Source organism: Diadema antillarum, unplaced genomic scaffold (assembly GCF_040938485.1).
Source record: "Diadema antillarum isolate AM-2024a unplaced genomic scaffold, OU_Dant_1.0 scf00000182, whole genome shotgun sequence".
Classification (NCBI taxonomy): Eukaryota; Metazoa; Echinodermata; class Echinoidea; order Diadematoida; family Diadematidae; genus Diadema; species Diadema antillarum.
The window spans coordinates 1,010,328-1,031,833 of record NW_027271071.1 but is presented as its reverse complement, the minus strand read 5'-3'; the positions used below and the strand labels follow the sequence as shown (position 1 = coordinate 1,031,833).

General features: G+C 40.7%; 1 protein-coding gene across 1 annotated transcript; it reads left to right on the top strand.

The window, feature by feature from the left end:
* The first annotated feature begins 476 nt into the window (after positions 1-476).
* LOC139723184 (uncharacterized) lies at positions 477-20,746 on the top strand. Its single transcript, XM_071634441.1, has 6 exons — positions 477-525; positions 14,284-14,767; positions 16,000-16,227; positions 17,576-17,692; positions 18,109-18,282; positions 19,484-20,746. The coding sequence occupies exons 2-6, from the start codon at positions 14,299-14,301 to the stop codon at positions 20,128-20,130; spliced, it is 1,635 nt and encodes a 544-aa protein (XP_071490542.1). The 5' UTR covers positions 477-525; positions 14,284-14,298; the 3' UTR covers positions 20,131-20,746.
* The last annotated feature ends 760 nt before the right edge of the window (positions 20,747-21,506 follow it).

Below are 21,506 nucleotides of genomic sequence, written 5' to 3'. Positions count from 1 at the left end.
TGAATATAACATGCATGAGTGCAATCATTTTCCCGAACAGCTGTTTGCCGTGTCGAACCGAGAGGGGACCGAGAGTGAACGTGAATTATTAGAATATGCAAATCGTTCTATTTGTCTGTTCCTATCACATTTCGCTGAAGTCCGCTGGCGAGAATTGTGTGGAAAAGGAAAATGAGTTGAAGAGGGGGGGGGGGGGGGAGAGAAAGCTCATGGCGGCATATTAGGCTTCTCGTATGTCGCACTTCATACCTCTATGGCGAGAAAAAACACACACTCTCACACTGACACATACACACACGCACACACACACACACACACACACACACACACACACACACACGGCTAAATATTAAACACGCACACAAACATAGCACATATTGACACACACACCGTCGTATTCACGTATATTATGAAATTCTTGCCTTTGTTCTCCAGCTCATTGCAGATTTTAATAGTGGTTTATTTTATGGCGCCGACGTCCCGCGTACAGTTGTAGGCGGGAAGTTGTACCAAACACCAAAGAAGGTGAGTATCATTGTTATTGTTATCCCGTTCCATATATCATTATTTTTTTAGTTAACTTGACTGCTTTATGTCATTATTGATATATAAAATGTCTGAATCTGATATATAAGATTTCTGAATATGATATGTGTTTGTCGAGATCATACTTAATCGCATTATGTGTGAGAGAACTCTTTGATTATAACATATCGAATCTTGCTTATAAATCAAGTAGGCCTATATAATGTATAAAATAACTGTTGATGATCAAAAGTTATACACAGAAATACCAATATGATATCGAAATATTTACGTTTTCTATATATACCTGCGTACAATGCAAGTTGTCTAGTGCATTCTCAAGACTTTACACTGACGGGGGTTTTAAAGGGAAAGTCGTCTCCTAAAATAAGTTTGTTGAATAGAACCAAAACAATGAGAGAAACAGGACAGTGAAAGTTGTTAAAGTGTCGAAAGTTTCAAGGTGCTACAAATCAAAGAGATTGAAAACTGTGATTTGGCATGTCATATGACCTCACCTTCCATTTTACTCTCTTAAAAAAATCGTGTGAAAATATTCACTCTTGAAGGAGTGAATACAAAAAATAGTGAATTTAGAGTGAAATTGGAGTGAATTTCGAGTGAAAATGTTCATTTTCACTCATTTTGGAGTGACGTCAGGGATCACTCGAAGATTTGGGAGGATCCCTGACGTCACTCTAAAACGAGTGAAAATGAACATTTTCACTCGAAATTCACTCCAATTTCACTCTAAATTCACTATTTTTTGTATTCACTCCTTCAAGAGTGAAAATTTTAACTCGTTTTTTTTTTAAGAGAGTACGTGTGCACAAAACTTCATACAATGTCTATTCTTTCGTCATTGCTGACGGAATACATTTTTCCAAATTTTCCATGCAAGGGTTGTATAGGAAAATAAAACTAATGTAGTATTGTATTAAGGGTGCATGTATAATTTGAAATCTATGTCACTACTTGATATTGAGAAAATGAAAATTTCTTACTCAAGTACAGAAAAAAAATGAGCGTCGAGAATCATAAATTACTCTAAATCAGAATTTGTGAAAACTTTCAATTTGTCCTCATTCTCTATTTTTTCTTTAATTTTCAAGGTCGATTTGCGCTTGAAAAGGACGTACCCTAATTCTAACCTTTCTAATCATTCTGTGAAGAACTACGTACTCAACCCATGAAATGAAACGTAAGAATGGCGAGTAATCACCTATCGATCTTTAATCGACTTTATATAGCTACATGTCATGTTGCACGTGGTATTTGTAAACGAAAGTTCATTTTGAGGGAAATAACAGAAAAGAAAATAGTCATTTCATTTGAAAAGAATCTTAACCAACTCCCTGCCATGTCCAACTTATAGTACAAGCACCCTTCCCTATCGTGCTTTACCGGAATTGCGTTTGCGAAACATTCCCATCCGTGTAATATGCATATGATTGTATATACCTTATAAAAATGCAATTATGTTGTTACTCATCATCACTTGTATTTTGTTAATGTATGTTTTTTTAAAAATTACTACAAATTTGTTTTGTTTATGCATTCTGTATAATTTGTACTGTTTATTTAATGAAAATGAAAAAATAAAGTGGAAAGTTGAAAGTTGAAACCACCATTATATTCGATGGGTTTACTCAGAATCAGAGTCACTGGTGTAAATCGCAGCTCTCAGGAACCATCGCAGGCATTAAGCTCAAAGCTTATTGCCGGCGATATGATTCAAATTGAATCACAGTTTGATTCAATTCAATCAAACTATGATTGAATTGAATCGAATTGAAAGCCAATGTGTCTGCGATATAAAACAACACATGGTAGTAGGAATACGTGGCGAATACGTGGCGAAATTTACGTGCTGTATTCTTCAATCGTACTTCGAGGGGAAGCGATAACTGCTTGAACTAGAACGTGTCTTTACTTTTTTTCCCCATGTTAATTGGAAATATGTTGCCCTGCGTGGCGAACAGGAAGTACCACCTTTATAATTGTTTAATATCATAATATAATCACAATTACATATAATTAATGACAAGCACAACAGTTGATATCTACATACGGTAGAGCAGCATAAGAAAACTATTGTGAAAATGTTTTTTGACTATGATTGCGTCAATCTTGTTGGATATTGTCGTTGCTTGATATTATTCTAGGATAAAAAGTAAAAAATTAAAGACAGGTATACAGACAATAATATATAGAGATGGAGATGGGAAAGGCAGATTGTCTAAGATGTAGTCACACACGCACACACACACACACACACACACACACACACACAAAAGAGTGATAATAATGATAGATATGCATGGTAGTATTGCTATATTGATTATGACAGATAACTGTAGAAGATCAACGACTTATAATGCACATACATACACATACTGTTATCACATAGAAAGACATGCCATTAACAAATAACATTAACTCTCTCTTTCTCTCTCTCTCTCTCTCACGCACTCACATGCACACACACACTCATTAACATGCACAGAAAATTAACTCAACAAAAAAAAGGTGATTCAGACAGTCAAACAAATGCTTTGATTGAGTATATTTGCGCTGAAGTAGAATAAACAGCACCAGCCGCGAAAGGGGTCAGGCTCCCATACATGAAAACAGGATTTGCATCTGCTCGTATAATGTACAAGCTTGCAGGTCTCTAGAATTGTGATCTATAAAAAGTCCACCTGTTAATCAGATATCTGTATATGAGAGGGAAAAATGACTGATCACAATCATAGCATTACATGGAAGTAGATATCTTTAAAAAGTACTTGAATGTTGCTTCCAAATTAAAGAACAAAACAAAACTCTCAACAGAAAGAAAGAAATGTCTAAGATTCGAGCTGCTTGAACATTTTGAACACTAACACCTATGGGTCAGAGGACAGTAAGTAATGTGTGGAGAGGGTACAGGCTCCTTAGATAATTAGTGAGATGTCTGACATGACGCTCTTGGACACAAAACGTTAATAATGGCTTCTGTGACGCTGATTTTTATAATCACAGAGTGTCTTCCTGTTGCGAATACATATCATGCATAATATTATATATATATATATATATATATATATATATTGTGACGAACTCGCCTTCTCGTCGTGAATTAAGAGAGTGTATTTGACTGTCTGTACAAATGTCTCCGCGAGCCGTGTCAGGATGGCCGAGTAGGCGGGGTTCGTTTTGTTGCAGTTTACAACGATCCCTCTAAATTATTAAAACTACTAGTCTGTACGCTACCATGTATTATGTTGTGTCAGAAGCAGCTCACCAACACAAGCGGCACACATACCAAGTTCAGCATCACTTATGTATGTCACTCCCAAGCGTCACTTGTAGAGGATGTTAAATTGGTACACTTATTTTGTTACCAACTTTTACTACCAACTCTTGCTACCAAGTTCTGCTACCAAGTTTTGTTACCAACTCTTGCTACCAAGTTTTGTTACCAAGTTTTGTTACCAACTCTTGCTACCAACTCAGTCACGCTAACGTGGAACACCTTTCACAACCATATGGTGGCACAGGTATCGTTGGTGGCACGGGGTAAAGTGCTGTATCGCACCGTTACCAACTTCCTCAGGCGACGACTGGAACTTGGATTGGGTACGGACTATGCGACAAGTCACATTACCAATTTGCCCAAAATCCAATGGCGACGACTGGAACTTGGATTGGGCACGGACTATGCGACAAGTCACATTACCATTATACCCGAAATCCAACGGCTTGCTAGTTGGTCTTCTCAGGAACGGCGCTCCAACTCAGGAACATGTACAACCACTCTCCAAGCTGTTGTAATGTGGTAGAACTCTCAAGAAGACACAGTGAAGACAGCAATTCAGGAACACATGTAGAGTTTATTATACATAGAAGTGAACATTAACAGCACACTTGACATGTATCATACACGGGCTGCTTGTTGCGGACTATGTCACACAACGGCCACTTTATATGCCTCTCCTCCTATCGCGGAATGAGGAGGCAGTCCCGCACGGCCATTAGCGAAATGGTATATACCCGCAGTACTTATTCAAATTATTTACAATGTTGGCGTGGTTACAAAATTCGTACAATGATTATACGTTTTAACAGTATCTCTTGTACATGGTTACTATAATTCGGCATGTATCATCGGTCTAAACCGGAGTTGGCATTGAAATAATCCAAACTTGCCCATGACAAACAAGTAACCACATATCTAATAATAAATATTAAAACTCATAATAATGCACTACCACATTACAGCATTTGCCAAACGTTCCAATCGTGCCCCCTTTCTATGCTATAGGCACAATCGATCATAACAAATTATAATCGAAACGGTTAAATCGAATCGGTTCCACCGAATTTCGTTACATGGCTTCCCTCCCCATGCAGGCTTCGTCCCTGGAGCCGAACACATAGAGAGCAAAAAAAATGACAACAAAATATACTACTACAAACATTATTGAACGTTTTGCTCCTTTGCAAAACTCTACGTACAGTCCATAATAACGTAATGAGACAGCTACAGTCTTTAGTTCAAAGCTGTCCAAAACTGTCATAATATAGACTAATTGTTCGTCAGAAACTCATCTTTTAAGAGTTCAACAGCCTCTTCATTTGATTTCCTGACCGGGCTGCTCCCTTGCAGCAGACAGGTCGACACGAGGGATGTCACATTTCACCCTGGCATGGTCTACCAGAATGAATCCGATGTATGACGAGAGGAACGGGCGTGCCCCAACGGAGAGCGGCTCCTCGACCGGGGTAGATAATCAGGTGGTCTTCCCGGTGACCGAGAATAGCGTGCAGGTGAGGAAGAGTCGTCACACCGGCGATGTCCACTAGGTAGCTTTCCCGCAACCACTGGTGCTGTCGCACTGACGCTGACACGTGTTCCTGCTCGGCCTGTAGAGAACACCTCTAAGTCGTCTCTCAGAAGCTGGTATGCCGATGAATTGCTTTCTGGGGGAGTTTCTGTCAAACTGCATTGACAGAAGTCCACCGGATGTGGCGGCACACGATTCTGAGATATGTCTTCGTCGAGAGGCGTGGTCTCCGTGTCATCCTCAGCAAGGCCGGTAAGGTTGGCTTCCTCTGTTCCTTTTACCAATGTTGGTGCTGTCGTTGCTGCACATTTCTGTCTCTCATTGTTTATACATGGGAGAGATACCCATGGAGTATGCAACTGCATGTTCTCAAAATCTAGCGTGGTTTCCAGACCAATCAAGAGATCCAGACCAAGGATGCCCTCAGCTCTTATGTCAGCTACTACCAAGTCAACATGGCACAAGCAGGAGCCCAGCTGAAGTTCCATGGTTGCATGTCCCTTTGTTTTCAACCGAGATCCATCTGCTTGACGAACGATGCTTGTCACTGGTTCAAGTGGTGGCTTTCGCTCAGGTCTCATTCGCAGGTACATTTCTTCTGAGACATATGACTGCGATGCACCACTGTCTATCAGAAACATCACCTCCTGCCCATTCACGTTCAACTTCACGTACAGTCCTTTCTGGAACGTGGATGACAGAAGTGAAGCTGGGGAACTAGGTAGTGGCGGTTGAGATGTCTCTGGTTCGGGTGCCTCTCTGGCTGGTGTGCACCCGTCGTCTGAAGGATTCGTACCCTCCTTGGATGTGTCCTCCTTGTTGTCAGAAGGCTGACTATCCTCCTTCTGTTCGCTTTTAGGGAGTGTATCAGTCTTTAATGCCAAGTCGTTTCTCGGCACTGGCGCTGGCTGCTCCTTCTCCTTCTTCTTTATTAGATCGCTGACTGCTTCGATCATGAGAGTGGTGTTATTTTCAGACACCCCCATGGATTTGTCAGCAGTGTCTTCATCCTTCAAAGCCACGTCTTGTTCTTCCTCCTGAGAAAACAAGACTCGGTTATACTGCCGACGGTCACTCTCCATCCGCAGGAATGCTTCTGTGTTGAGAGCAGCTTGGATGGCCTCGTCGAGCGTACGAGGCTGAGCCCGGAAGAGGCCGATTCGGATATCCCGGTCAACTATTGCATCGAGAAAGTGACCTCGAGCCAATTTATCTTGGCCCGCTTCCTCGAACTCAGGATACGCCATGGATGTAAGCTCGCGAATGTTCTGTCCTAGCTCCTGCAAACTTTCCTTCGGTCTGCGTCGTCTGGTACGCAGTTCTGCCAGGAATACTTCTGAATGCGAAACAGGTCCAAAGCGGTGCTTCAGGCGGTTCACAAGTTCTTGGTACGTCAACTGACGTCCCGTCTGCTGTGCTAGTACTTTGACAGCAGCTCCTTTCAAGCTGGCAGCCAAATATTGAAGAGCTTCCACTTCCGTCCAGCGGTTAACTCCAGCGCAAGCTTCGAAATGGCAAAGATAATCCAGCACAGGTCCTTTGCCATCATATCTATCTGGTATGACAACCGGTTTGCTGATTCCGTTGCCCTGAACATCATAATGACGTCTCTGGTCCCAGAGCTCTGTTCGACGTCGCTGGTTCGGGCCAAACTGGTGTGGCATTACATCTGGTTGTCCACCAAATGTAACAGGCTGGTCACTTGTACGAGATGAATGCGACTGCTGCATTGGAGTTTGATGCTGCTGAGATAGTAGCTTTGCCGATGGCGGAGCTGACAACTCCACCTCTCCATTCGCATCTCCAAACAGCTGAGGTGACACCACTGGCGAGCGTGACAGTGACGACTGGTTACGGCGCCCTCCAAGTGTCATCGGTGAGCAGCGTAAGTTAGAAACCGAAGTTGGTGCTACTCCAGTTTGCTTGCGCACCGACTCTGACACCTGAGCAATCAAGTCGTCGATTTCGCTAATCTTGCTCTCTAGCAAAAGTGACAACTCCAACAATGGCGTTTCGCGTGCCATAGTGAAAACACGGTTAACTACATTAATTCATACAAAATTTACAAATAGGGATCCCACTCCTGACACCATGTGTGACGAACTCGCCTTCTCGTCGTGAATTAAGAGAGTGTATTTGACTGTCTGTACAAATGTCTCCGCGAGCCGTGTCAGGATGGCCGAGTAGGCGGGGTTCGTTTTGTTGCAGTTTACAACGATCCCTCTAAATTATTAAAACTACTAGTCTGTACGCTACCATGTATTATGTTGTGTCAGAAGCAGCTCACCAACACAAGCGGCACACATACCAAGTTCAGCATCACTTATGTATGTCACTCCCAAGCGTCACTTGTAGAGGATGTTAAATTGGTACACTTATTTTGTTACCAACTTTTACTACCAACTCTTGCTACCAAGTTCTGCTACCAAGTTTTGTTACCAACTCTTGCTACCAAGTTTTGTTACCAAGTTTTGTTACCAACTCTTGCTACCAACTCAGTCACGCTAACGTGGAACACCTTTCACAACCATATGGTGGCACAGGTATCGTTGGTGGCACGGGGTAAAGTGCTGTATCGCACCGTTACCAACTTCCTCAGGCGACGACTGGAACTTGGATTGGGTACGGACTATGCGACAAGTCACATTACCAATTTGCCCAAAATCCAATGGCGACGACTGGAACTTGGATTGGGCACGGACTATGCGACAAGTCACATTACCATTATACCCGAAATCCAACGGCTTGCTAGTTGGTCTTCTCAGGAACGGCGCTCCAACTCAGGAACATGTACAACCACTCTCCAAGCTGTTGTAATGTGGTAGAACTCTCAAGAAGACACAGTGAAGACAGCAATTCAGGAACACATGTAGAGTTTATTATACATAGAAGTGAACATTAACAGCACACTTGACATGTATCATACACGGGCTGCTTGTTGCGGACTATGTCACACAACGGCCATTTTATATGCCTCTCCTCCTATCGCGGAATGAGGAGGCAATCCCGCACGGCCATTAGCGAAATGGTATATACCCGCAGTACTTATTCAAATTATTTACAATGTTGGCGTGGTTACAAAATTCGTACAATGATTATACGTTTTAACAGTATCTCTTGTACATGGTTACTATAATTCGGCATGTATCATCGGTCTAAACCGGAGTTGGTATTGAAATAATCCAAACTTGCCCATGACAAACAAGTAACCACATATCTAATAATAAATATTAAAACTCATAATAATGCACTACCACATTACAGCATTTGCCAAACGTTCCAATCGTGCCCCCTTTCTATGCTATAGGCACAATCGATCATAACAAATTATAATCGAAACGGTTAAATCGAATCGGTTCCACCGAATTTCGTTACAATATATATATATATATATATATATATATATGTATATATATATATATGTATTTATATATATTTATATATCATGTATATAGGAATATTAATCAATGGTAATGTCACAATAGAGGAATGCAGTAAATACCAATTGCCTTGGTTTTTATTCAAAAATCCAAATTTTCGGGGGCCTCCCCCTTCCTCAGAGTGCACTGAGTTATATTTCCCAGTGAATGAGATTACATGCGTAATCAATCACAGAGTTAAGTGTTGCAAAAATTAATATTCAGTATATACATAGCATGCAACCGACAATTCTCTGTTTTGTTCCTCGACCATTGTGTATACATTATACTGACTGTGTGATCAGTGATGATTAGTTCATATTGTCTCGTGCGGTTTATACACCAAATTGAATGTAATTTCTTCATTATTATCGCACATCGCCCATTCCTTTCCATGGTCTGCTGACTCCGGTGCCTTTCTTTATTCATTTTTCCAAAACGATCTGAAGCTTCGCATTTATCTTATTTGCTTTAAAAAATCAAAGTAATGCTACAGAGAAACTTAGACTATACGAGAAAATAGTTGAACATTATGATTTCCATGATTCTTATCAGCCGCACAATACTTCTACAGATTATGGATGCTCACATAACACTGCAAATTTCACACATCATTGCAAGCTTTGATGTCATCAACATGTTGGACCAATGGAAATTATGATTCCAACGATCACCATCATTTGAGTGATGGTCGGAAGAAAAAGAATATCATGATAGTGATAATAATGTCATCAACTTTTTGCAAGGACTACGGGAAATTATGATCATAATAATTATCATTTTAATTATGGTGGGAAGAAAAAGAAAAAAAAATGTTGCTAATGAAAATAACAATTACTATCATAATGACGATAATAGGAATGATAATGACACAATTGATACTTCTACTAGCAATATGAGAGCGGAAGTCGTGACATGCTTAGAGTATTTTCATCCCTTTATAGTGACTCGTAATTATGCAATTTACGTCGTGCTATTTGTTATATATATCCACAAAACAAACAATAACCGTATGGTGTCAGAGTTATTTTATGTGTGAGTCCGTGCGTGCGTGCGTGTGTGTGTGTGCGTGTGTGTGTGTGTGTGTGTGTGTGTGTGTGTAAGTGTATGCGTGTGCGTGCGATGGGGGTGGGGGAGACGTATTCCACGCCTATAGTGTATATATCACCTAATCATTATAATAATGAGAAATGCTGGTAAGCGGTACTCCGTGTTAATCATCACTTCGTCGTCTTTCTATCAGCCACGCATTCGTAGTCGCTCTTCATTCGGCTGTGTATTACGATTTTAAAGCTAGAGACGTGTCTTAATTTTGATGTATGAAATATCAATATTTTACTGATACTTTTGTTGGTGTTGATGGGAATTGGGTCATTCACAGTAATCAGTCGAATGGGCAGAAAACATGGACATTGATTGTGAATAACATAGGGCTAAAGCATTGCTATCATCACTTGCACTGCTATCATTGCTTTATACAGTACAAGTACTCATTATAATAACACACATGTAATTTTCTTTACCTTCAATGGCGTTATGTTACCTTAGTATGCACAACATTTTTTTTTTCTGACACTAACGTTCAGTGCTATACTTCCTGATGAGTTTTTGGTTGCTTACGAGAACTGAACGGCAATGCCATGGAAATGAAAATTTCAATACAAACATGCTGATCGACCAATTTCTTTGTCATACAAATTAGCTCAAATCAATGCACTGTGTGTGATGGAACACGTGTTGCACAGGGCGGCGGTCTCTTAGCGCGTGTTAAAAGTGACAGTGGCAAGCGTTGGGAATGAGCCCGTAAGAAAGGCCTCACACCTGTAAATGATTCCAATAATGTATCGTATCACATGAATAGAAATCAAACGATTTTGTGGATTGCACAGAAGGTTATATCCGTTAAGGGTGTTAAGCACTCGATGTCATATCTCATGTGTTTCACTTCAATCTGAAGTTGTATGTTTATCTGCCAAAACTCCGCCCAGAGGTCCTTTAAGCCAGATTTCTGAGTGGCTTTATCAATTTATCGAATATCCCAACATAAAGAATTTTGAGGGTTTACAGGATATTCTTCAACCATTTACCACATTACTGACATTCAAATTGCCAATCCACTTCTTTACGTTATTCATCATTGTATATACCAAAATATTATTCATACTATCTTGGTACATATATGTCTTTCTCTTTCTTTTCCCCGTCTCTATCTCTCTTCGAAGACAGACGAACAGACAGACAGACACATACACCTACACACTTATAATCTGTGAATAGTACTGTTTTGATTCCGTGTTTGATGATCAGCCTCGTTAATTTCCATTGATTTGTATACCTTCGTTCTTATAATTGATATTTCATGCTTAATCACGTATAAAGATTCGCTCTCATTGACAAAATGATAATATTCAAAGTAGGATAATCTTCAACAGATTTTTCTCTCGTACTGCTGCATCACCATTCTTGCTGATTATGTTAAATTACCATAAAAAGAAAGATGAAAAAAGGGATAGTAAAGCAATAGAACAAAAGACATAGCTTGATAGAGGAGATCAAGTTACGTGAAATAGTCAGTGAGGTTCATAGTACACGTGTAATCTCCAAAACGCCTTGCCTGGAGGGAGTGTGAGTGGGTAGGCCTACTGTGGCGCAAGGATATTCTCTTTCAATAAAGCGTGGATTCTGGCGCCGCACAGCTGACATTCAGCGCATGCGTGGTGAAAACGATCCGCCTGCAGGTCCCTGTCGAGGCATATTATCATTACAGTACACAAATTATGATAAAGTGTACTTCCACGCATGAGCGGGTCCATATGTGCTCTTCGAACGCACAAAACATGTGACACATGTATCCATTTGATTCGTGCCCATGGAGTGATATTCTCGTTGAAGAAGTGTAAATGCACATCATTAGCAGGAGATTCTGAGTGTTGAGGATTATTCGGTTTTTCTTTTTTCTTTTTTTTTTCCAACCTATCCATTTTCGTTTGAGTACTAACGTGTCCATCTGAGAAGGAGTTGTGCTTGTAATCTTGGGATTTCCAATCGTGGTAGCGTGTCAGCACAGATCAGGTAATGTGTCTGTCAGCCGTGATTGTTATGTATTTTGCTATTTTGTCTTCTGTCTGCCTGTCTGTCTGTCGAATGCAGTATGGTGCCTGATAAAATATATACATATATTTTTTACCTGGCACCACACTGCATTCGACAGTCAGTTAATGTCAAAAGTAAAATGTTATTGGTTAAAAAATATATGAAATTCACGTTTAAATTAGTCCATTGCATTTATAGTATTTTCACCCCTGACATATTTACACCGACATATATTCCGCAATAACAAGCTTATATATATATATATATATATATATATATATATATATACATAGGGCCTATATATATATATATATATATATATATATATTATATGGAAGGATATATTTTGTTCTGTACACACTTTTGTAGAACTGCACCGTGATTAATGCACACATAATGTGTTCATATTCTATATTTACAGTAATGAAAACAAAGTCATTCCCAATAAATAACTTCATTTTCTAATGATGTATTCACATTTATCCGTGAGTGCGGAAATCAGGTGTGATATAAAACATTTGAGTTTTCGAGCCTCTTTTAGGCAAACGCATACTGGCATATCAAGAAAGATAGAACATTTTTGAGAGACGTAAATCCGTATCCTACGAGAGCAGAGCCCTAAAAATTCATTCTTTTTTAATTTCCATTAACGTTTTTCAGACATTCAAGTCATACACAGTGTAAAACATTCTATTTTCAGCGAGAATTGAACCACTCTTTGTCGAAATTATATTAGGCCTGCATGTGTATAGGTATTGGTTTGAATTACCTGACTGGGAGAGCTTTAATTGAATTGAATTGAACTAAATTCATTTCTTATATTTCACGACGAAACCAAATACAATACTATGCATAACCATGTCAAAATCATCAAATTACAATACGAAACATAGGGACGTAAAGCTACAAATACAAAATTAAAGATATTACAATAATGAATATGAGCAAGTACATAACTCAAGGCTATTCTTAAGTAAAATAATGACGGATCGGCTTGCTGTTGTTCGTTTTTCATCCGTGAAGATGGCTGGATAGCCCATATTCAGCTACACTAAGCTGGTCTTCCATGGGGTCCAGTTGGATGTGGGGGGTGGGACCACTTCACCGGGTTAGACACCCTGCTCTTTACGATGAATGAATGAAGCGGGATCTTTTACGTGCATGAGCTGTGACTCTCTCATACACGGGACCTCCATTTTATGTCCTATCCGAGGGACAGAGTGTTTTGCCTCTTGCTAGAGGGGACGGTATGCTTACACACAACATTGCTCAGTCCAGACTCGGGTTCGAACCCGGGCCGCGTGATCGTGAGGCAGACGCGCTACCGACTGAGCCAACTCACCACCCTATTGCATGGGTCCATAACTAATTAAGGTGTGAAATAATGACAGAACTAGCTACGAAACAAAGAAACACATACCCTATATCTACACCATTACAATGCAACACTGAGAAACTGATCAACACCTTCAATGTGGTTCACTGAGAATTCTCGGCCCTTGAGGACTTACGGTTAAACGGTTAAACTGCTTGATCGTGATTGCTAGTTTTTCATTGTTAACAAAACAATGCATAGTATATGTTGGTCCTACAACAAGGCCTATGAAACACACACACATGTACGTAGGGCATTACCTAACACTTGTGTCCTGATGACGAGGAGTTCAGAATAGATTCTTCAAGGCATACAATGCATGCATATAAGAGATACAAGGTGAACGTAGTCAGACTATGGCCTTGTCTAGTGACATAAGAGAGGAGCTAAAACCAAAACAAAAACGAAACAAAGCTATATAAAAGGGAGAGAGAGAAAGAAGGCGAGAGATGGGAGAAGAACCATGTCGTGACGGTCCACTGTGTCTAATGAAAGTAATTGTTTTGCGGAACGATTAACTGAATGATAAGAAGGTGGTCTTATTATGAATTTCTTTTCACTCATAGCGCAAAGTGAAAAGAAAATCATGATACGCCTGTTTCACTCGAATCTTTGGCATTCCCAGTTTCAAATCAGTAGGATGACATTAGAACCAATAGATTAGATGACATGATTTTAAGCACAACCCACTTAGAGCACTAGAGGATAACACTGATAATAGAGGATAACTCCTTCAATTTTTCTCATTCATTCCCTGCACATTACTATTTTCTCTATCTTATTTGAACCACAGTAAAGTTTAGTCACCGTAGGCAAGTGGACATGTGGGTTTGTGGCACTCTGATGTATAGTTTGAATGTTAACCCTTTCGACCTCAAAGATATGACAAGTTCCCATCTAATGAATAGTGCAATCCGTTCTCGTAGAAAATGGGTCAATTGCTATACATCTTCTTTCACTGGCCCTTTCTCTTACTGACTGTCAATGTGTATATTTATTGTCTCCACCATGTTCCCTTATCCCTTCCTCGTCATTTCCACAGTCGCGTGCGCCTAGCATGTCGATGATGATGGATTACGAATTCCATGACTACGATGACGAATACACTCCACTGGAGGACAGTGGCGACCGCCGGAGATTGAAAAAGAAGAAAAAGAAACAGCTGACGATGTCGAGAAAGTCGATGCGCCTCCCGCCCGCGTCCGACACCACCTACCGCGGCGGCAACCACTTCGACCAGGAGAAGAGGCGGAGCTGCCTCTGTCGCGTCTGCTGCTTCCTCTGCAACTGCTGGACTGTTGTCATCGTTCTCTCCACCATGTGGGCGACGTGGTTGACGCTGTGGCTCGTTTCTACCTACCTCCTCGGTCCTGCCGGCGACTCGTCGTCGACGCCGGGAGGAGGGACGCACGTGAACGTGAACGGCGACATGAACGCGGACCTCGTCCGAATACCCTACGAGACGGCGAGCGCTAAGGGGGCTTTGTGCCTGGATGGCAGCGCGCCAGCGTTCTATCACCGCCCAGGTGAGTTCGTGGTCAAAATGTCTGCTAATCCTTTGTAAGGAAGCAGACACGTGACCGCAGTCTCAGATTTTTGACAAGTACAAAACTTTGTGATTTCTATCCATTTTGGATGACATAAGTATGATGATGTATTACAAATGAGGCAGGTGCATTACAGTTGATGAGCTCTGACCATACACTTTGCAAGTCCTCACAGTCTCTGTGGATTTCCATCATCTTTTGATAACCCATGTCGACAATAAAACTGCATGCCTTAGTATGAAGGTTCCCTAAGAAATGGAGTTATAACCGTGAAGTCAACGAATTTTGCTTCCGAATTGCTGCGTTGAAAATATATAAAATGCAGTTTGACAAGAGTAAAAAATAATTGATGTTAAACATTCATAAAACCATAAATGAAATTTGTTGTCTAAGTATCAGTTCAAAGCAACACAGGGCAACTTCGTTACTTGTGCTGAATTTATAATAAATTGCTTTGATGCATCTTGTTTCATCTCCAGCGACCATTGCAAAATCAAATTCATATGACTAGGTAGCCTACCCCTCTTCTACGTCGGTTAGCTATGCATGGTCATTTCTCATCTGTTTTCTCACCTGTTCATCACCATTATCGTCTCGTCGGTTCGGCTCTGTATCATCTTCACGTTAGTGCAGCACAACATTGCAATTCAATTCCTTCGAAAATCCTATCTCACACTTCCACAGCGAGGTTTTCACGATTGTAAGATGTCTCATTCCGCTCCATGGCAGCAATTAATAAAAAGATACAATTGTTACAGTGGGAACTTTCAAGCAATTAATCTTTCTCGCTGGGTCAAATCAAATTAACTGATCTTGTCGAGAATTCTGTGAATGAGACCAAAAGTGTACTTGTTTCGCTCTCTCCTAGGGTGTCTGGAGTGCTCTGCGAATACTTCGAGCTTCTTGGTTGGGCGCGAAATCGAAGAGTTGTCAAACACTGAGTGGGGAAAGACAATAGAGGGCGTTTTCATTTGTGGGATAAGTCTTATGCATAATGAAGGACACTGTAGTGAATGGAGCAGAATGAAGAATATCAGTAAAATCATATCGCTACTAAAAGTGAGAAAATAATTGTCTCACTGTCTATAAAATGATTATATGAGATGGTTGATGTCTATGGAGAGTTATTACATTGGTATGACCGAGATGTAGGCTCAGGACATAGGGTCAAGTTCGATTGTCATTAGGTCAGTACATTTTTTCTTTCACAGGTCATGGCGAAGGGAACGTGTCATGGATCGTGCATCTGCCAGACGGCCAGTGGTGCTACAACGCCACAAACTGCTTCCAGCGAAGTCGCACCTCCCTCGGTTCCTCCTCCCAGCTCCCATCCTCCATCGCACTTCAGGGCATCCTGTCCGATGACCCGGATATCAACCCGGACTTCCACCACTGGCACGCGGTCCAGCTTCACTACTGTGACGGGGCGTCTTTTTCCGGTATGCATGGCATTTCAAGAATTTGCACGCCTGCCAATGTATGACCCGTGTGCAAAAAGTGATTAGTCTTCTGCATGGGCTGACTTTAATCATAACTGACATGGAAATTAATACGTTTGTATACAGATAACAGACGGTGTGTTAGTAATTGATGGTTCACTCATGATAGAGATAGATACATGAATGGATGGAGAGACAGATAGCTAGATATTGAAGGAGAGACAGATAGCTAGATATTGAAGGAGAGAGAGAGGGGGAGAGAGAGAGAGAGAGAGAGAGCGGTTAAAAGCATGGGTTGTGAATGGTTGTAAATCTGTAGATAGATGCCCCCCCCCCGACTTTCTCCTTCTCTGTCGGTCTGTATAATATCCTCAATATCCTCAATCTCGGCTCATCGGATCACGCCCAGCGTGTCTGACAATGACCTGATAGTCGATCAACACATTCGTGAGACTGCCATCCGATACACTTCCGTATGTGGCCGGAAGCAACAAACTTTGCTTCCGACGAGTGACCGATGAGAAAAAGTCCCTGTAATGGGGGTAGTATTTTGTGCATATTGAGGCTTCACTTGGCAGTGTCTATTTTTCGTAATTTGCTTGTGAACAAAATACACTATCATCTTTTCCATAACGCGTTAGCTCTGTATTAAGTTCAAAGTTAACATACACTGTGCAAAGGCCCCCTGAAAAAAGGCATTGACTATTATGTACGAATTTGTATAATAATGTACATGTATACTGTACTTTTTCTTTGTGTGTCAGGTGGCAAAGGACCAACAATTCGAATGTCGGAAGATAGAGAGACAGCAGTGGCGGATCCAGGAGGACCGCAACCGGCGCACGCCCCCCTCCCTTTATTTTTTGTTGAAACAAAAGAAATAAAAAAAAAATGGTGGGAGGGGTGCGTGCGCCCCCCCCCCTTTAATTTTGTAAACGCGCCCCCTCTTTACGGAATTCCTGGATCCGCCCCTGGATAGATAGATAGATGGATACATAGATAGATAGATAGATAGATAGATAAATAGATACATTGTAGATAGGTAGGTAGGTAGATGGATATGATATTATGAATGGTATTTCATTGCGGTACTCGTGTCTCGCAGTAAAAAGAAAAACGACTGAATTGCACAAGAAATACATCGTAAAAGAGAAAATATGAATGCTCAGATTGTCAGGATGTTGTGCAGTCCGCCTTATATGAATGCTGTCTTAGTACATTGGGAATGTATGGTATACCGCCTTTAACATTTAACACAAGCACAAAGTGCTTCTTTGTAATGACTTTGAAACATTGTTGCATAAATACAATGCACAGTGTATTGACCAATCCACTATACCACCGACAGGGGATTCTCCTACAGCGCTCAGTGTCCTGGATGATGGCGTCATCTACCAAAGAGGGCGCTTGATCCTGGACACCATAATCGCTCATCTCCTCAGTGCCACCGGGATGAACACGGCACTCTGATTAAATGAAAATAGTTTGTCAATGAAATTATGATTATCATGATGCTTGCCTTTTGTTAAAAATGGAAGATTCTCAAGTGAGCTATGACCCAAATTTATACTCCTTCTAGTGTTCTTTTTCTTCTTTGGCAAAAGAATTAGAAAAAAAATTATAATAGGCCTGTATTTGCTCTTCAAATTCATATCAAACACTGTTTATTATCTTTTTAATCTCTTATAATGAGAACAATGCTCAGAGATAGATAGCACAATGTATTTCAAATATATAACGGGTTACACCTGGGCGAATAATCCTGATTTGTTACCAGCGGTAAAAATGTCATCCGCACGAGGTGCTTTAACGTTATACATAAAAATATCAAAAGTTGTACTATTAAATGTTGTGCTGTCATTGTCACGTTTCAATCGGCAGCGGGCGGGCTAGGGGTCTTCATGATGGCAGATCACGTGAAATCCCTCCTTCCGAATACAACCACACTACATGCCCTCGCAGACTCAGCCTTCTACCCAGACACATTCAACAGGACTAACTTCATGCACATACGGCTCCAGTTTCAGCGACTATTCAACCTACATCGATTGACAGGTAATCTCTATACATTTTAGTTGGAGAATAAATTAATGCTTAACCTTCTCTTGTTATCCATTTTTGCTAATTATTTCCACATTGTCGATTGTAAGATTTCTCAATCACTTTTTCTACTCCATCTCTCTCTTTATCTCACTTTTCAAGTTGATTCCATTCTTGTACACTTACACACACACACTTACACACACACACACACACTTACACACACACACACACACAAAAGCAAACAAACAAACAAACAGACAGACAAACAAACACATACGCATGAACATGATTACAATGATCACAATAGAAAGTAGCTCAATGTGGTCGAAATGTTCAAGCCAATTACCCCCTCTTGTGTCGGGCAACCACTGCGGTTCATTGCTGGTCATTGGCTGCAGAATTGTATACACGTGCATTCTTTAAAACATCAACAACGACAACAGCAACAACATTTCCAAACCAAAAGTACGCCGTGCTTTATTATCTTCTAATGTTAGGCCGGTGATCCTTCACCTGCAACATTACCCGACCTTAGTCTTGCATTACAGTGCCTCTTTAATTTATTCTTTCAGCAATGAATGATACGCTGTGTAATAACGAGGTATTGGTACACCGGTGCTTTCCTCTTCTTAGCCCCGTGTCAATGATTGTAATTGGCATCATACCATCTGCCAGTTGCAATTAATTATCTCGAAATATAATTAGGCCCTGTACTTTGTAAAGCTGCTTGTGCAGATGTAATCAAGGTCTATTCTTACGAATCTCGTCAGTCCATTACCAAGGGCAGCTAAGCTCCTTCAAGTCAAGTCATCACTAATGATTATGATTTAATGGATTGACCCGTTCATGCATACATACATTCATTCATTCATTCATTCATTCATTCATTCATTCATTGACTCATTCATTCATTTCTTATCTGAATGCAATCCGGATTGAATAGAAAGCTTCGCCATCACATCTGGCATTTCATGCGAATGCTGTACGCCGGGTAATTCTTTTATATCCAGGCACATACTACATGTATACTAGTAATCAGTCAAGAATATTGTTCCGAGCAATCAAATCAAGTCTTGACCCAAATGTAGAATATAACGGTTTTATAAATGGATAATTATGTTTGTCGGTCTTTGATTGCTCGTGTCCTTCAAATCATTCTACTTGTTTGTTTATCTGTTTGCCTCGCTTGTTCCCTTTCCTTTCAAATGCCCAGAAGGGTTGGATTCAAGCTGCTTCAAGTCCATACTGGTCTCCGATCCGGGAAGCACCTGGCAGTGTATGTTCCCCGAATACGGCGCCAGGTTTGTCAGTACACCACTCTTCATTGCAAACTCCATGTACGAGCCATGGTCACTGTGGTTCATTCTCAACATGCGGTGTCATCCGGCGTCTTGCCCCGACATCGCCCCACAGATGGTTCAGTACGGCGAGGACCTCGTCGGTCTGCTGCGGCAACACGCTGGGCTGTCTTCTGAAGATGGCGTGTTCGTAACGTCATGTTACGAGGGCGACCTCATCGGCCAAGGTTGGGGTAATGTCGTTGTCGACGGGAACTCGCTTCGGGAGGCGTTTGCAAAGTGGTACTTTAATCGAACTGACCCTGCATTAGCCGATCACAGATCGGGTTTAGACGTCAATGCGACCTCTGTGGCGAACACGACGACGACGTCGAGCTGGTCAGGCGTTCATTGGTCCGTTGACTGCATGGGCAATTACAGGTGCAACCAACACTGTGATTGGAGTGAAAAGCACTACGAACTGATCGCTGATCGCCTGAAAGCGATGGACGATTTCTTCATTCATCCGCCACCTAGTGCCCGTACCAAGCAGCGGAGAGCTCCCTACAAATCAAGAAAGTAACATTAAATGCTATTCTGTAATAATCTGTGTAAATATTCAGTAAACCAATGTTAACTTTGTGGGGGTTTGTTCCAGGGGAAAGTGTATCAGTTTCAAGAAGTATGTCGATAAGCATGACGAACAGTAATCACCTCTCCCTTGTCTTCCGATTAAAGAAAAATGTTGACGAATTGTCGCAAGCAGAACAAAACGCGAACCTCTACCTTAAACATGTGTACGGACGCTGGTGATGATCATCATCAATTAAAATGGAGATTAATTTCCAAAGGTTACAAATTGATTTTTTTCCTCATATTGTCTACCTTGTTGAGGGAATAAAGACACGCGGCATGCATCACATCAGGTTTTTATGACAACACGTTTGGCATGTATCGATGACATTTTAAGAAGGAGTTGACTCAAAGAGAAAGCCATGATTTTTGTTTGTAGAACATTTCTAAATAAAAATCGAATCCGAGATATATAATGGTAGAATACTGAAACTCTTCCACCGTTTGTCAGTCATCAGTGTTTGTATCATGTTATCTATCATGGCTTTAACGGGATATCGTGAAATATCATTTGTGGCCTTGTGACCTTACTTCATTACGCTACCTATACTCTATGTTTTGCTCAAAAAGGGACAATATTGAAAATATCGTTTATACTCATGAACATTAATAATTACTTATGTCTTCGCAGAAAAAAAAAATGAAGTATTTTTTTTTGCTGTGGCTTTTAGCAAATAGCTAGAGAAAAGAGATCAAGACACGGTTTACGAAGGAACACATTAGATTACCGCAAATTTGACACATGATGAAAAGGATGATTTTGAAATGTCCGTAGGACGACAAAGTATATAAAGATGAACTTTTGACATTTTGATGCTTTTGTCCATCTCCTCTTTCAAACATTAAGTTTCAATTGTCTTTTTTTTTTTTTTTTTTTTTTTTTTGCTCTTGTGGAAGTCTTTCTCGTTACTGTGGGCTAATGTGTCTGGGACGATTCTCAGCTCAGTACTTAGTGTTAGTGTATTTAATGCAAATCAATTTCGTCTTGTGCGTATGTATAGGGCTACTACCGAATTCATGGTGTAAATATTTTGATATGTTTTGTCATTATTTGCATTGAATTGTTCTCAAAATCTATGTAGTTAACGATTCTAGCTGTTTTTGAGAGCAAATAGGTCCTACATATTTGAAAATATATATATATATATAAAATTAATTGTTGTCGCTGGATTGAAGTATAGATAAATAGTTTAGATTTAAAAGAGAATGACAGCGATCATCAATGATATGATATAGCATGGGCTGTGGTGTGAGCATGGCTTTCATTATGGTGTTGCACGGTCCATGAACATGAGGGTAACCATAACATGGAATGCGTGCCAAGTG

What these genes read in the sequence shown, in the direction of transcription:
- LOC139723184 (XM_071634441.1), top strand. Translation starts at nt 14,299, where the DNA reads ATGTCGATGATGATGGATTACGAATTCCATGACTACGATGACGAATAC. An exon ending in TGACGGGGCGTCTTTTTCCG is followed by an intron (nt 16,228 to 17,575) that starts GTATGCATGGCA and finishes TACCACCGACAG; the next exon opens with GGGATTCTCCTACAGCGCTC. An exon ending in CACCGGGATGAACACGGCAC is followed by an intron (nt 17,693 to 18,108) that starts TCTGATTAAATG and finishes TTCAATCGGCAG; the next exon opens with CGGGCGGGCTAGGGGTCTTC.